Source organism: Gorilla gorilla, chromosome 7, assembly GCF_029281585.2.
Source record: "Gorilla gorilla gorilla isolate KB3781 chromosome 7, NHGRI_mGorGor1-v2.1_pri, whole genome shotgun sequence".
Lineage (NCBI taxonomy): Eukaryota > Metazoa > Chordata > Mammalia > Primates > Hominidae > Gorilla > Gorilla gorilla.
Window position 1 is genome coordinate 82,057,523 of NC_073231.2, and position 17,248 is coordinate 82,074,770.

General features: G+C 39.2%; 2 protein-coding genes across 4 annotated transcripts in view; one reads left to right on the forward strand and one right to left on the reverse strand.

Annotated features, from left to right (window-relative positions):
* The window catches only part of LOC101129912 (A disintegrin and metallopeptidase domain 3-like), a 71,648-nt gene extending 64,752 nt beyond the window's left edge, over positions 1–6,896 (forward strand). For 2 of the 3 annotated variants that reach the window (XM_019032940.4, XM_063709324.1), the window contains one exon: positions 6,474–6,896. Coding sequence is in view for 2 of the 3 variants with exons in the window: in XM_063709324.1 (XP_063565394.1) it covers positions 6,474–6,497 (24 nt within the window). In the remaining variant the exon portion in view is untranslated. Of the gene's footprint in view, positions 1–6,468 lie in introns of all 3 variants that reach the window. The other variant, XM_063709323.1, reaches the window with a different exon arrangement.
* The window catches only part of LOC101128857 (disintegrin and metalloproteinase domain-containing protein 5), a 97,913-nt gene that overhangs the window by 44,936 nt on the left and 35,729 nt on the right, over positions 1–17,248 (reverse strand). The window contains exons 8-11 of the mRNA XM_063709325.1: positions 14,483–14,554; positions 12,436–12,602; positions 11,579–11,660; positions 5,774–5,910 (exon numbers count right to left, since the gene is read on the reverse strand). Coding sequence (XP_063565395.1) covers positions 5,774–5,910; positions 11,579–11,660; positions 12,436–12,602; positions 14,483–14,554 — 458 coding nt within the window. The remainder of the gene's footprint in view (positions 1–5,773; positions 5,911–11,578; positions 11,661–12,435; positions 12,603–14,482; positions 14,555–17,248) is intronic.

The window sequence follows — 17,248 nt, forward strand, 5'->3', positions numbered from 1 at the left end:
GGGAAAATTACTGTTAATGGTATTAAAATGAAAAGCTTTTTCTTTTTTCAGCAGTCTCTCAGGTGTCATGGTGTTATTTGTTTGCTAGTCAGTGTTGTCCTAAATTAAAATTCTAAGTTATTAGCATGAATTTTACCATTTGTCTTTATATTGTACAATGCCAGTTTTAAATGCAGGTATCAAAGCATTTTAACTCTTAAAAATTTGATTTTCAGTTGATGATAATTATATATATTTACGAGGCACAATGTGATGTTTCGATACATGTATATATTGCAATATATGTATAAATCATGCTAATTAGCATATCCCTCATCTCACGTATTTATTATTTCTTTGTGATGAGAATGTTTAAAATGTGCTCTTTGGCAATATTGAAATATACAACATGTTATTATTAACTATAGTCACTGCACTGTGCAATTTACTCTAAAATTATTTCTTTTTTCTAACCAAACTTTTGTACGTTTTTACCATTATCTTTCCATTCCCCATTCCCCACTCCCCACCCCCAGCCTCTGGTAACCACCATTCTACTCTCTACTTTGATGAGTTTGACTTTTTTAGATTCTACCTATAAGTAAAATCATGCAGAATTTGTTTTCTGTGCCTGGATTATATTTCACTCAGCATAATCTTCTCCAGATTCATCCATGTTGTCATAAATGACAAAATTTATTTGTTTTTTAAGGCTGAATTATGTATAATATCACCCCCATATTTGAATGTGTCCCCTAATGTTCATGTGTTAGAAACTTAATACCCAATGCAACAGTGTTTAGAGGTGGGACCTTTACGAGGTGATTAAATCATGAGGGCTCTGTCCTTATGAATGTACTACTGTCATTATCACAAGAACAAGTTCATTTTCAGAACAGTGGGTTTGTCCTAAAAGTGGGTTTGATCCCCTCTCCAGTACATGTGTATGCTTTCTTGCCCTTATACCTTTTGTCATGGGATAACACAGCAAGGAACTCTCACAAGATGTGGGCCCCTCAACCTTGAATTTATCAGGATCCAGAACCCTAAGGCAAATAAACCTCTCTTCTTTATAATTACCCAGTCGTGGGCATTCTGTTTTAACAGTACAAATCAGAATAAGAAAAAAAAAAATGGTACCAGTAGTGGAGCTATTGCTATAACAAATTTCTAAAAATGTAAAAGCAGCTTTGGAACTGAATAATGGGTAGGGGCTACAAGAGTTTGGAGAAGCAGAAAAGTCCTAGATTGTCATAAATGGAGCATTAAGGGCTCAAAAGAAGTGAAGAAGTGTAGAGAAAGTCTGGAACTTCTTAAATATTACTTAAGTGGTTGTGATCATAAAACCAATAAAAATATGGACTTAAAGTTCATTCTGATGAGGCCTCAGGTGGAAATGAGAAACAAGGTACTGGAAACGGAAGTAAAGGCCATCCTTGCTACACAGTTGCAAAGAATTTAGTGGAATTGTTTTGGCGTCCTAGGACCATGTGGAAGACATCCTGTGCTCCACAGGTTCACTGTCCAGGGCTGCCTTGGGACTCTGCATTCTGGCACAGTGCTTCTCAGCTTCCCCATCCATGACTCAATTTAAGAATGATGAACTAGGATATCTGGCAGAAGAAATATCTAAGTGGCAAAGTGTTCAAGGTGCTGCCTGGCTTCTTTTGGCTGCTTATAGTAAAATAAGAATGGAAATGATTTAAATATGGAATTTATCATTAAAAGAAGCAGAACAGACAGATTTGAAAAACTTTCAGGATGGCTATGTAAGAAATAAAAAAGCATGTTTAAAAAGGCAACTGTGACCAGACATGGTGGCTCAAACCTGTAATCCCAGCACTTTAGGAGGCCGAGGCGGGAGGATTACTTGAGGTCAGGAGTTCGAGACCAGCCTGGCCAATATGGTGAAACCCCTTCTCTACTAAAAATACAAAAATTAGCCAGTCATGGTAGCACGTGCCTATAATTCCAGCTACTCTGGAGGCTGAGGCAGGAGAATTGCTTGAACCCAGGAGGTGGAGGTTGCAGTGAGCTGAGCTCGCACCACTGCACTCCAGCCTGGGTGACAGAGTGAGACTCCATCTCAAAAAAAAAAAAAAAAAAAAGCAACTATTTGCTAAAGAGATGATTATGGATACAATAAAGCCAGGTTCTATCCTGTTTAACCAGGAAGACAACAAGAGAATGACCCTGAAGGCATTTCTGAGATCTTTGAGGATGCCTCTCCCATCATCCCATCACAGGCTCAGAGCTCTAGAAGGGCTGAATGGTTTCAGAGATCAGACCTGAGGTGTGCTTCACAGGTTCACTGCCCAGGGCTGCCCTGGGACTCTGCATTCTGACACAGTGCTTCTCAGCTTCCCCATCTATTACTCAATTTAAGAATGATGAACTAGGATATCTGGCAGAAGAAATATCTAAGTGGCAAAGTGTTCAAGGTGCTGCCTGGCTTCTTTTGGCTGCTTATAGTAAAATAAGAATGGAAATGATTTAAATATGGAATTTATCATTAAAAGAAGCAGAACAGACAGATTTGAAAAACTTTCAGGATGGCTATGTAAGAAATAAAAAAGCATGTTTAAAAAGGCAACTGTGACCAGACATGGTGGCTCAAACCTGTAATCCCAGCACTTTAGGAGGCCGAGGCGGGAGGATTACTTGAGGTCAGGAGTTCGAGACCAGCCTGGCCAATATGGTGAAACCCCTTCTCTACTAAAAATACAAAAATTAGCCAGTCATGGTAGCACGTGCCTATAATTCCAGCTACTCTGGAGGCTGAGGCAGGAGAATTGCTTGAACCCAGGAGGTGGAGGTTGCAGTGAGCTGAGCTCGCACCACTGCACTCCAGCCTGGGTGACAGAGTGAGACTCCATCTCAAAAAAAAAAAAAAAAAAAAGCAACTATTTGCTAAAGAGATGATTATGGATACAATAAAGCCAGGTTCTATCCTGTTTAACCAGGAAGACAACAAGAGAATGACCCTGAAGGCATTTCTGAGATCTTTGAGGATGCCTCTCCCATCATCCCATCACAGGCTCAGAGCTCTAGAAGGGCTGAATGGTTTCAGAGATCAGACCTGAGGTGTGCTTCACAGGTTCACTGCCCAGGGCTGCCCTGGGACTCTGCATTCTGACACAGTGCTTCTCAGCTTCCCCATCTATTACTCAAGTGGGCCCAGGTGTGGCTCAGCCACCTCTCCAAAGGGCACAAGTGGTAAGCCTTGACAATGTCCACATGATGCTAACTCTGCAAACCTGCAGAACACAAGAGTTGCCAGACCATGATGACCTCCACCTAGATTTTTTCAAATAATGTCATCAACAACCTGGGATCCCAAGCAGAGACTTGTCACAGGGATAGAGCCACTGCAGAGAGCTCCCACTAGAGCAAAACCCATCAAGGCCATAAGAGTGAGAGCAATACAGAGAGCTCCCACTAGGGAAATGCCTAGTGAAGCCATGGGAGTGGGGCAGTCCCTGAGGCCCCAGAACATTAAAGCCACCAGCTTGCAACCTCAGTCTGGGAGAGATGGAGGCATGAGACTCCAACGTGTGAAAGCTGCTGGGTGCACTAAGACCATAAAGAAGCAAGAATCCTGATGTTTTACAGACTCAACCTCCACCCAAGTATGCCCAGGACAGAGGACATGGAGTCAAAGGAGATTATTCTCCAGGTTTAAGCCAATATTGTTTTTCCCCGTTAGGTTTTGGAGTTATGTGAGACCAGTTACCCCTTCCTTCTTGCCTATTTCTCTCTTTTGGAATGGGAATGTCTATCCTGTGCCTGTTCCTCCATTGTATTTTGGAAGCACCAAAAAACAATGCAACTTGTTAATTGCACAGGCTGACAGCTGGAGAGGAATTTGCCTCAGGATAAACCATGCCTAGAGTCTTACCCTCATCTGACTTAGATTAGAATTTGAACTTCAGATTTTTGAGTTGATGCTAGACGTTAATACTTTGGGGGCTATTGGTGTGAAATGAATGTACTTTGAATTGTGAGAGGGACATGAATTTTGGGGGCAGGGTGAAATGCTATAGTTTGAGTGTGTCCCCCAACATTCATGTGTCAATTTTAATACCCAATAAATGCAACAGTGTTGGGAAGTGAGACTTTCAAGAGTTGATTAGACCATGAGAACTAATCCTTGAGGATGCTTCTATCATGCATGTCCTGAATGGACTGTCACAGTTATCATGAAAAGTGGTTTAGCTTTAAAATCAAGTTCAGCTCCTCTCATATATGCACCTGTACTCCCTTGCCCTTCCTCTTGCATAGCATGAGAGAAAGAAGGCTCTCACCAGGTGCAGGCCTCCCCACCTTGGATTTCTCAAACTCCAGAATGGTGAGCCAAAATAAATCTCTGTTCTTTATAAATTAACAGTCTTGGGTATTCTGATATAGGAGCACAAAATGAACTAGGACAACCACATGTTTTTATCCATTCATCCACTGATGGACACTTAGGTTGCTTCCATATTTTGGCTATTGTCAATAACTGCAATGAACATGGGGGTGCAGGTATTTCTTCAACATACTGATTTTAATTATTATTAATATATACTCAGATGTGGGGTTGCTGAATCATATGGTATTCTACTTTTAGTATTTTTGAGGAATATCCATATTGTTTTCCATAATGGCCGTATTATTTATATCCCCACTAACGGAGTACAAGTGTTTCCTTTTCTCCTCATCCTAGTCAACACATATATTTTTTCTTTTTGATAATTGCAATTCTAACATCGGTATTTCTCTAATTATTATTGATGTTGACTATTTCTTTATAAATCTATTGATCATTTGTATGCCTTCTTCAGAGAAATGTCTATTCAAGTCCTTTGCCCATTTTTAAATTGGCTTGTATATGTTCTTGCTGTTGAGATGTTTGTGTTCTTTAAATATTTTAGGATATTATTCTTTTATCATGTGTATGGTTTGCAAATATTTTCTCCAAGTCTGTGGGTTAGACAACGCCCATAGACGGATTAAGATCTAGTGTTCAGTAGCAGAATAAGGTGACTACAGTTAACAATAATTTCTTGCATATTTCAAAATAACTAAAAGAGTGGAATTGGAACATCCCTAATGCAAAGAATTGACAAATGCTTGTAGTAATGGAAATCCTAATAACCCTGATTTGGTCATTACACATTATATGCGTGGATCAAAATATCACACCTATATCATAAATATTTATGATGTATATATTTATGATGTACAACTATTACGTATCCACAATTAAAAATAAAACATGGATGGAACTGGAGATCATTACATTAAGTGAAATAAGTCAGGCACAGAAAGACAAACATGAAATGTTCTCACTTATTTGTGGGATCTACAAATCAAAACAATTGAATTCATGGAAATAGAGAGTAGAAGGATGGTTACCAGAGGCTGGGAAGGGTAGTAGGGGGTTATAGAGAGTGGGGATGGTTAATGAGTACAAAAAAAAACAGAAAGAATGAATAAGACTTACTATTTGATAGCACAACAGGGTGACTACAATGAATAATAACTTATTTATACATTTTAAAATAACTTAAAGAGTGTAACTGGATTGTTTGTAACTCAAGGGATATAAATGCTTCAGGGAATAGATACCCCATTCTCCATGATGTGCTTATTTCACAGTACATGCCTGTATCAAAACATCTCATGCACTCCATAAGTATATACACCTACCATGTACCCACAAAAATTAAAAAGAAAAAAGTTTGAAAGAAAACAAGGAAGAAAGAAATTAATTAAAGAAAGAACATGTCTATTTAATAAAGAAAATTCTTACACTGCTTTTGGCGTCATTGTGCAAACATCTCCTGAACAATGGCAGGTGTCAGTTTTGTCATAAGTTAATCCCAGATTAAGGCCAAGCAACTGAACAATAATGACAGTATATGACTCCAAGGATAAACCCTCTGTATACTAAATATAAGAAAAAGAAAAAGTTAACTAATAATTATAATCAGTTCTAAAATACAACAATATTTACTGAATCAAAAATTAGTATATGAAAGTAATTCTTAAAATTTATTAATGCACTCAAGATACCTATGTGGATGCAATTATAGTAGTTATATAAACTTTTTGATTATAGATTTATTAGACATGAATGAGTCCACATAACAGTTATATTAAGTTTCAAAACACTATTACTTAATGACAATATCAGCTATCTTAGCAAACGGCACAGTCAAAAACCCTAGTTTATGGCTTCTTTGAATTATTTTAAACAAAATGCCTTCAATAGTCTTCAATAGTCGATTCTACATTCCTTCTGTAGTAGGAAGCCTCTGAAATGGGTCCCAATAATCCCTGTCTCCTGGTATTCATGTCCTTGTGGAATCCCACTTTATTGTGTATAGGCTGGACTTACTGACTTGCTTTTAACTGAATATAGCAGAAGTGATGGGTCATCATGTCCAGGATAGGTTATAAGAGGACTGGCTTCTTAAATTCTCTATCTTGCTCTTTCTTGCTCACTCTAGGGGAATCCAGCTGCAATGCCATGAGGTGAACTAGTAGAGAAGCCCACATGAGTGATCTTGGAAACAGACTTTCTGAGGTCTGCCAACAGCCACATGACTGAGCTGGAAAGCATATTCCCCATTAGTCAAACCTTGAGATAACTCCAGCCCTTGCTGACACCTTGATTTTGACCTTTGTTGGAAATCTAGAGTTTGAACCACCCACTGAATTCCTCCTAGATTCCTAACCTACAGAACTGCATTGTTTTTATCTGCTAAGTTTTGGTGTGATCTGTTATGTCACAATAGATAAATAATACATCCTCATAGGTATTATTGTTCTCCTGTACATCATTTCCAATGCTTATGTTATCCTTTAAGAGTCCTGCTCAGATGACTATTCAGAAGACAATTAAAGTGTTGTTACATAGGAGAAAGAACACAGCTATCGTCTGTTTCTAAGTAATTTCAAATTATTTTGAAGTTGCAGGTACAATTGAAAACATTTGGAATAACTCAGCTCTTATATGCCTTAATTACTCACATGACATTACTCTCTTTATTTAAGTACTTCCACCAAAATCAATTAATTCTTCCACCACATAGCAAAATAATAAGGGCCACTGAACATCTCCAAAATACAAAAACAACAACATCATAGAAGAAAGTTAATTGATCTTGTAATGTAAAAAGGTAATTGGTTTCTGATGAACCAGAAGTAAATAATAGTGAGGGAGTGATAAGTAAAGAGTAGTTCAGAGAAGACGGCCACAATCCACGGAGTTGTTTCTAAATTTTTGGTTCTCCACATTGCCCTGGGTCGCTTATTGTTCACCTATACCCACTAACAGGTAGAAAAACAGCATGGCCAACATAACAATAAACTAATGCATCAAATGTTTCAGTACACCTTCAAAAAAGAGTAATTTCACTTCCTGGCCGACTGCTTGAACCCCAGGAATCTCTCCTTCCCCATCCCAACTTCTGATCAAAAGAAATTATGAGGAAAGAAGCAAGGAATAAATGGTAAGAAAGGCCACATTTTTACCTAACTTTGGTAGATCCCTATTCCCTCTAATATCCGTTAGAGGAAAAAGTTAGAATCCTCTTTTTTTCCTCATATGTTAAGCAATCTCATAAGAAAAAATGATATGATAGATGAGTGCAAGCACCATAAAAAAAACAACAAAATGAATTTCAAATCTACCCTTCTATACTCTGCTATAAGACTGTGGGACTAAGATTCGGCAAACTGCATTTCTCATATTTTTTTGTTACCAAATTATCTGCAGTTGGAAGAAAGAAGTGGCTTTCTTTTTCCCGTGGACTGTTGTTTCTGTCAGCACCATAGCCCAATCAGCAACATTTTGCTCCTAAAGTGGAAGTTTATTTCAGTGTTTGTAGTTTACTCCAGGATCAATAGTTTCCTGACTCCAACTTCTTCCAGTACTATCAGAACCCATGTAATTATGCCCCTTCAATGTAGCAGCAGCTCGAGGCAGCACTCCTTCCTCCAGAGACCTAAATGCCAGTTGGAAGTTCCCTCTTCTGACCTCAATTTTGGGAACCCCAATTTTCCTTAGTTCTGGAGTGGTAACTATCATTTTATTATCTGTTAACTCATTATTCCCTTTTGACTTTTTTCAGATGTGAAATACCTGTATAACTAATTCTCTGTTCTAAATCCTTTTGAAATACCTAGTGTAGTACCTGTTTTCTTAATTTGCCCTGACTTACATAGCATTTCATAAGTGAAAGTCCTATGAGGAAAGTAAACTGAAAAACATACAAACGGAAATCAAAATGAATGAACCAGAACAGTAAAGAAACATAAATTTAAACTAATCATAATGAAAATTAAAAAGAAACTTTTTAAAAAAAGATACTGGGAGGGAAGTGACAGCAGCAAGATGGCCAACTGGAAGCCCCTACCACTTGTCTCCCCACAAAGACAGTCAAAACAATGAATAAGCAACTACACTTTGGTGAAAATAATGAAATAAGGGTGCCAAGTATATCAAAGGAGAGCAGAAGCCCTGTGTAGCACAAAACTCAGGATAGGCTGCACGTGGTGGCTCATGCCTATAATCCCAGCACTTTGGAAGGCCAAGATGAGTGAATCACCTGAGGTTAGGAGTTTGAAACCAACCTGGCCAACATGGTGAAACCCTGTCCCTACTAAAAATATAAACATTAGCCAGGCATGGTGGTGCATGCCTGTAATCCCAGATACTCAGGAGGCTGAGGCAGGAGGATTGCTTGAACCTGGGAGGCGGAGGTTGCAATGAGCTGAGATTGCGCCACTGCACTCCAGCCTGGGTGACAGAGCAAGACTCCATCTCAAACAAACAAACAAACAAAAAACACATAGAAACCCAGGCAGGATAGCCACACAGAGAAGAGAAGAAAACACTTTGCCTCCACAACCGTGTCTCCCAGCTCAGATTAGTCTGGAAACAGGAGGGACTTCACCCTGGGGAAAAAGGTAAGCAAAAAGACCCCAGCAGCCCCCATCACCACCTTGGACACCTAAAGTCCTCACCACTGGAGATTCCTACAGTCCTCATAGGTGTTGAACCCACCTGAAGGAGCTATGCTTCCCCACGAGAAGGATACAACACTGTGCCCTGTCCCCATGGCCTGAGCAACTACTCCACTCTGCTTGCTTGGAACCAGAACCACTGCTGGAGTGTGTCCTGTTCTGGAGGTGTCCCATTCTATCCCTGATGCTTTGCCACTACTGAAACATCCCTGCCTGGTAGCCTGCCATCCCTGAGCCAAGCTGCTGCTACACCCTCCCCTGTGGGGCCAAGCTACTGTGGAGCTACTCGGTCTACCCATCCTAGTCCCTACTGTGCCCTGCCTCTCCCCTCAGGGCCTGAGCTGAAGTGTTACTCTGCCTCCCACGGAAATGGTGACTTGGCTGCCCAGAGCAGTCCTGGCCCCACTGCCTGAGCTGAGGAGCCCAGTGCCAGCTGACACCACCACAACAACAAAAGTGGCCAGGCACTTTCATGTACCAACAGAATATATACCACCCTACTCCCAGAGGTCACTGACGAGCCCTTTCCACTTGTTGCCACTGCTGCTTCCATCCCTGCTGCTCCAAGTCCAGGGAGCGAGCACAGATCAAGCGCACTATCTGTGAGCATTATTCCAGGGATGCAAGGATGGTTCAACATAAACAAATCAGTAAACATGATTCAACATATAAACAGAACTAAAAACAAAAACCATATGATCATATCAATAGATGCAGAGCAGGCATTTGACAAAATCTAACATCGCTTTATGATAAAATCCCCTCAACAAATGAGGCATAAATGGAACATACTTCTAAATAATAAGAGTCATATATATGACAAACCCACAGCCAACATCATATTGAATGGAGAAAACTTGAAAGCATTCCCCCTAAGAACGGAAAAAGGAAAGGATACCCACTCTCACTACTCCTATTTGACATAGTACTGGAAGTCCTAGCCAGAGTAATCAGGCAAGAGAGAAACAAATGGCATCCAAATTGGAAAAAAGGAAGTCAAATTATCTCTGTTCACTGATGACATGATCATTTACCTAGAAAACCCTAACAACTCCTCCAGAAGACTCCTAGACTTGATAAGCTATTTCAGTAACGTTTCAGGATACAAAATACATGAACAAAAATGAGTAGCATTTTTATATACCAATAATGTTTAAGCTGAGAGCCAAATCAAGAAAACAATCTCATTTATAGTAGGCACACAAACACATACACATAAACACACACACACACACACACACACACACAGAATACTTAGGAATACATCTAACCAAGGAGGTGAAAGATCTGTACAAGAACTCCAAAACACTAGGAAAAGAATTGTAGATGACACAAACAAATGGAAAAATATCCCATACTCATAGAATGGAAGAATCAATATTATTAAAATGACCATATTACTCAAAGCAATCTACATATTCAGTGCAATCTCTATCCAATTATCAACATCAGTTTTTACAGAATTAGGAAAAAAAAACCTAAAGTTCATATGGAAACAAAAAGAGCACAAATAGCCATAGCAATTCTAAGCAAAAAGAACAAATCTAGAGGCATCACATTGCCTGAATTCAAATTATACTATGAGGCTATAGTAACTAAAACAGCATTGTACTATTACAAAACTAGACACATAGATCAATGGAAGAAAATAGAGAACCCAGTTGTACCTACTGAGTACAATGTTCGCTATTTGATAATGGGCACACTAGAAGCCCAATCCCTACCAGTATGTAATACATCCATGTAAAAAACAGGCACATGTATACTGTGAATCTAAAATAAAATATAAAATATTAATTTAAAAAATTTTCTAAGAGGATAGAACTTCCATTAAATGTTATTATGACAAAATACTACTACTAATAATAAGCATAGGGAGCAGAGTATTTTGGAAATGACAAATATGCTTATGGCATTTATTGTGGTGATGGTTTCACAAGTGTAATATTTATCTCCATGCTCAGCAAGTTGTGTACATTAAATAAGTACAGCTTTTGTATGTTGATTATACCTCAATTATGTGATTTTGAGATTTAATTAATTAAGAAAGTTTTAAAAAATCATAAAGTAGATATTGTAGAATTCAAAAATTCAGCCATCTGAATTGGTTGGTTTCATAGCAGATTTGAAACTGTTGTGGAATTGGATAATTCTAGTTAAGGTCGGATCAATAGAAATTATCTCAAGTGAAGCACAGAGAACAAAAAGGGGGAAAAAATGAACAGAGTGACCTGCAAGATGATAGCAAGTAATTTCACAAAAATATAATCACATCCCGGGAGAAAAGGAATTGGAGGATCTAACATTACTCCTTAACCAGGAGTAAATGTGCTTGATCTTTATGAAAATGCATCATGCACTCATCGGCTTCCTTCTCACCCCATTCCTGACATACCCCTTGATTATGCTCCAAATTAGTAATATAAAAGCTATAAAATTATGAGGAAACTAAGTAATATATTTATGCATGTTTTAAAATATTTAGGAAACCTGTGAGACAGAGCAAGACTCCTTCTCAACAAAAAAAATATTTAGGAAAATTTGAAACATGCAAGTATTGAGAGCAAACCAGATAATTACCTACCAGAGCAACTGCAGCAGCAAAATCCTTATTACATACTTGCCCAGGAAATGTGGCTCCTATTAAGGTGGGAAGTTTCCTGTAGCTGAAAAATAACTTTTTCCATAAGTGAATTTGAAAGTGGTATAAGTTTCATAGCAGCAAACATTATCAAACAATTACTATCTCTCAAACACCATTCTACTTTGAATTATACCATAAATACATTTCTCTCAAAGTTTCAATGTTAAGAATATTTCAACATACACTTTTCACTTTTGAATTTGATAAATATCCAGAAATATAATTGGGATAAGGCCTAACAATTTATGTAAATACTATTGCACTAATGATTATAGTTTTTATTCTGGTTTCCTCTATATTTATAGCCCTGAAAATTCAAATTTCTATAACCTCCTCATTCATTTATTATTTATTTTTGACCAGATTTTTCTGCACATTAAATTCTAGTTAGGAGGAAAATTTAACCCTTCATTATATTAGAAAATAAAAACATAAGAATTAACTAGAAGTAAGCCAGGAATGTAGAAATATGATAACCTGGGGTAAAGGTTCATAAACCAAAGGAAATCAAATAAATTGTAGCACTCACAATTAAACTTTTAGTTATTTCAATACCTTTTGTGGAATTTTACTTTTATTAATAACTTTATGTTGTTTGATAAAACATTTTAAGTTTTGCCTCAAGTTAGCTCCTTGAGGACAAGGACTCCTGCTTACATTTTTCACATTCCATAGTATCTATATTAAATGTGTAGAACACAATATATATAAAATAAATGCTTATTTTTCATAATGAATATATTAAACCATTTTGAGTTATTCCTTTAATGTTATAAAATGCGGAATACTACACTTACACAAGTAAGCATGCAATTTGATGTGGTTTAAAGTTAAGATGGTCCTTTTTCCATTCAAAAAATTGTAACAATACATCTTCAGCATGCCCTATAGTAGAAATTTTGTTTTTATTTGACCAGATTTCAATTGAAGATATCATAACAGTCAATTCTAACTGGGTAAGCATCTAAAAGAAGAATATAAATTTAAAATTTAAAATAAACGAACATTATATTACATTTTCTAAAAACACATTTGATACAGTACTTTGGTTATGGAAACTCTTGAACAGCACAGCAAACTACTATACACATCCTTTTTATAAAATATATTTTAAAATAGTTTTTAAATCCCTCTCCCTCTCCCTCTCCATAGTCTTCCTCTCCCTCTCCCTCTCTCTCCACGATCTCCCTCTGATGCCCAGCCGAGGCTGGACTGTGCTGTTGCCACCTCGGCTCACTGCAACCTCCCTGCCTGATTCTCCTGCCTCAGCCTGCCGAGTGCCTGAGATTGCAGGCGTGCGCCGCCACGCCTGACTGGTTTTTGTATTTTTTGGTGGAGATGGGGTTTCCCCGTGTTGGCCGGACTGGTCTCCAGCTCCTGACTGCGAGTGATCTGCCCGCCTCGGCCTCCCGAGGTGCCGGGATTGCAGACGGAGTCTCGCTCACTCAGTGCTCAATGTTGCCCAGGCTGGAGTGCAGTGGCGTGATCTCGGCTCGCTACAACCTCCACCTCCCAGCCGCCTGCCTTGGCCTCCCAAAGTGCCGAGATTGCAGCCTCTGCCCGGCCGCCACCCCGTCTGGGAAGTGAGGAGCATCTCTGCCTAGCCGCCCGTCGTCTGGGATGTGAGGAGCCCCTCTGCCCTGCCGCCCAGTCTGGGAAATGAGGAGCGCCTCTTCCCGGCCGCCATCCCCTCTGGGAAGTGAGGAGAGTCTCTGCCTGGCCAACCATAGTCTGGGATGTGAGGAGCCCCTCTGCCCGGCCGCCCACTCTGGGAAGTGAGGAGCGCCTCTTCACGGCTGCCACCCTGTCTGGGAAGTGAGGAGAGTCTCTGCCTGGCCGCCCATCGTCTGGGATGTGAGGAGCGCCTCTGCCCGGCCGTGACCCCGTCTGGGAAGTGAGGAGTGTCTCTGCCCGACCGCCACCCCGTCTGGGAGGTGAGGAGCGTCTCTGCCCAGCCGCCCCATCTGAGAAGTGAGGAGCCCCTCCGCCCTGCAGCCGCCCCGTCCGGGAGGTGGGGGGCAGCCCCCGCCCGGCCAGCCGCCCGGCCCGCCGCCAGGCCCAGGAGGGAGATCGGGGGCAGCCCCCGCCCAGCCAGCCGCCCGGCCCGGGAGGGTGGTGGGGGGCAGCCCCCGCCCGGCCAGCCGTCCCGTCTGGGAGGGAGGTGGGGGGCAGCCCCCGCCCAGCAGCCACCCCGTCCGGGAGGTGGGGGGTGCCTCTGCCCGGCCTCCGCTTCTGGGAAATGAGGAGCCCCTCTGCCCGGCCAACACCCCGTCTGGGAGGTGTACCCAACAGCTCATTGAGAACGGGCCATGATGACAATGGCGGTTTTGTCGAATAGAAAAAGGGGGAAATGTGGGGAAAAGAAAGAGAAATCAGATTGTTACGGTGTCTGTGTAGAAAGAAGTAGACATAGGAGACTCCATTTTGTTCTGTACTAAGAAAAATTCTTCTGCCTTGGGATGCTGTTAATCTATAACCTTACCCCCAACCCCGTGCTCTCTGAAACATGTGCTGTGTCAACTCAGGGTTAAATGGATTAAGGGCGGTGCAAGATGTGCTTTGTTAAACAGATGCTTGAAGGCAGCATGCTCGTTAAGAGTCATCACCACTCCCTAATCTCAAGTACCCAGGGACACAAACACTGCGGAAGGCGGCAGGGTCCTCTGCCTAGGAAAACCAGAGACCCTTGTTCACTTGTTTATCTGCTGACCTTCCCTCCACTATTGTCCTATGACCCTGCCAAATCCCCCTCTCAGAGAAACACCCGAGAATGATCAATAAATACTAAAAAAAATAAAAAATAAAAAATAAATAAATAAAATAAAATAGTTTTTAAAAACTTACAGTGTTAACAAGGCCAATTATCTCAATAAACTTCTGCATTACAGCGTTTATATCAGAGCCCATGTAATCAAACTGAAAAAGATAAATGATTTTTAAAAACTAGTGGATGTAATTAATATTTCACATCTCTTTCATTTTACAATATGCTATATTCTAAAGTAGCCATAGGAATCCACTCCAATTGAAATCCAGGAAATCAGTAATAATATGCAAATAATGATTTAATAAAAATATATAATAACATGATTTTAGGCAATGTTTAATGCACTCAATTTGTAGTACTATTTCTTTTTTATGAAAATTGAATACTGAATTTCTAAAATGGGTATTTCAAGCAGTTCTCATTTCTATCATTATAAATGTAATCCTACACTGAAAAACAGTATGTGGAGAAAGTGGGAAAATCCTCAATGAGTGGATTACCATTAAAACGATACTGTATACTGTGTTAGAAACATCCTTTTTCACAACATATTATAATACATGTTCTAATTTCTTCTTTTTCCAGTAAGCTCTTCCTATGTCTAATTGCTTAAAAATGCCAAGACAGTATTAAATAGCAAGGATGATATTAAGTATATGACATACTCAGTACAATAAGATATAAATGGAAACAACAAAAAGCTAAAAAGTGGGAGGATGAAATTAAGATACAGAGTTTATATTAGTTTTCTTTTTGTTTCTTTGTTTATGCCAATAGTGTTATCATCAGGTTAATATAATATGTTATAAGAGAGTATTTGCAAGCCTCATGGTAACCTCAAATCAAAAAACATACAATGCATACACAAAAAATAAAAAATAAGAAACTAAATAATCACCAAAGAAAAAATCAACTTCACTAGAGAAAGACAGGAATGAAAGAAAGAAGCAAGAAAAGATCACAAAACAACCAGAAAACAAATAATAAAATGTCAACAGTAAGTCCTCCTTACTTATCAATAACACTGAATGCAAATAGACTAAACTCTCCAATCAAAAGACATAGACTGGCTGAATGGATGAAAAATACTAGACCCATTGATCCATTGTTTACAAGAAACACACTTCAACTATAAAGAAACACATAGAATAAAAATAAAAAGATGGGAAAAGATATTCATGCCAATGGAAACCAAAAAAGAGCATGAGTTGCTACACTTATATCAGACAAAATAGATTTCAACACAGAAACTATAGGAAGAGACAAACAAGGTCAGTATATAATAAATAAGGGGTCAATTCAGCAAGAGAATATAACAATTTTAAACATATATGCACCCAGCACTGGAGCACCCAGGTATACAAAGAAAATTCTTTTTTTTTTTTTTTTCACAAAGTGGTAAGTGGCAGGGATATAAAGCAATTATTAGAGCTAAAGAGACAAATGGGCCCCAGTACAATATTATCTGGAGACTTCAACACACCCATTTTCAGCATTAGAAATATCTTCCAGACAGAAAGTCAGCAAAAGAAAAACAGATTTAATCTGCACTATAGACCAAATGGATCTAATAGATATTTACAGAACATTTCATCCAAGAGCTGCAGAATACACATTCTTCTCCCCAGCACATGGATCATTCTCAAGGATAGACCAAATATTAGGTCACAAAACAGGTCTTAAAACATTCAAAAAATTGAAATAAAATCAAGCATCTTCTCTGATGACAGTGGAATAAAACTAGAAATTAATAACAAGAAGAATTTTGGAAACTATACAAATGCACGGAAATTAAACAACATGATCCTGAATGACCAGTGGGTCAATGAAGAAATTAAGAATGAAATTGAAATTTTTCTTGAAACAAATGATAATGGAAATACAACATACCAAAATCTGTGGGATACAACAAAAGCAGTACTGAGAGGGAAGTTTATAGCTGTAAGTGCCTACATCAAAAAAGAGTGAACAGGCAACCTACAGAATGGGAGAAAATTTTTGCAATCTGTCCATCTGACAAAGGGCTAATATCCAGAATCTACAAGGAACTTAAATAAATTTACAAGAAAAAAAAACATCAAAAAGTGGGCAAAGTATATGAACAGACACTTCTCAAAATAAGACATTAATGCGGCCAAGAAACATGAAAAAAAGCTCATCATCACTGGTCATAAGAGAAATGCAAATCAAAACCATAATGAGATACCCTCTCACGCCAGTTAGAATGGCAATTATTAAAAAGTCAGGAAACAACAGATGCTGGCAAGGCTGTGGAGAAATAGGAATGCTTTTACACTGTTGATGGGAGTGTAAATTAATTCAACCATTGTGGAAGACAGTGTGGCGATTCCTCAGGGATCTAGATCCCAAAATACCATTTGACCCAGCAATCCCATTACTGGGTATACACCCAAAGGATTATAAATCATGCTACTATAAAGACACATGCACACGTATGTTTACTGCAGCACTACTTACAATAGCAAAGACTTGGAACCAACCCAAATGTCCCTCAGTGATAGACTGGATAAAGAAAATGTGACACATATACACCATGGAATACTAAGCAGCCATAAAAAGAATTAGTTTATTTCCTTTGCAGGGACATGGATGAAGGTGGAAACCATCATTGTCAGCAAACTAACACAGGAACAGAAAACCAAACACTGCACGTTCTCACTCATCGGTGGGAGTTGAATAATGAGAACACATGGACACACAGAGGGAACATCACACACTGGGGCCTGTCGGGGGATTGGGGACAAGGGGAGACAGAGCATTAGGACAAATACCTAATGTACGTGGGGCTTAAAACCTAGATAATGGGTTGATAGGTGCAGCAA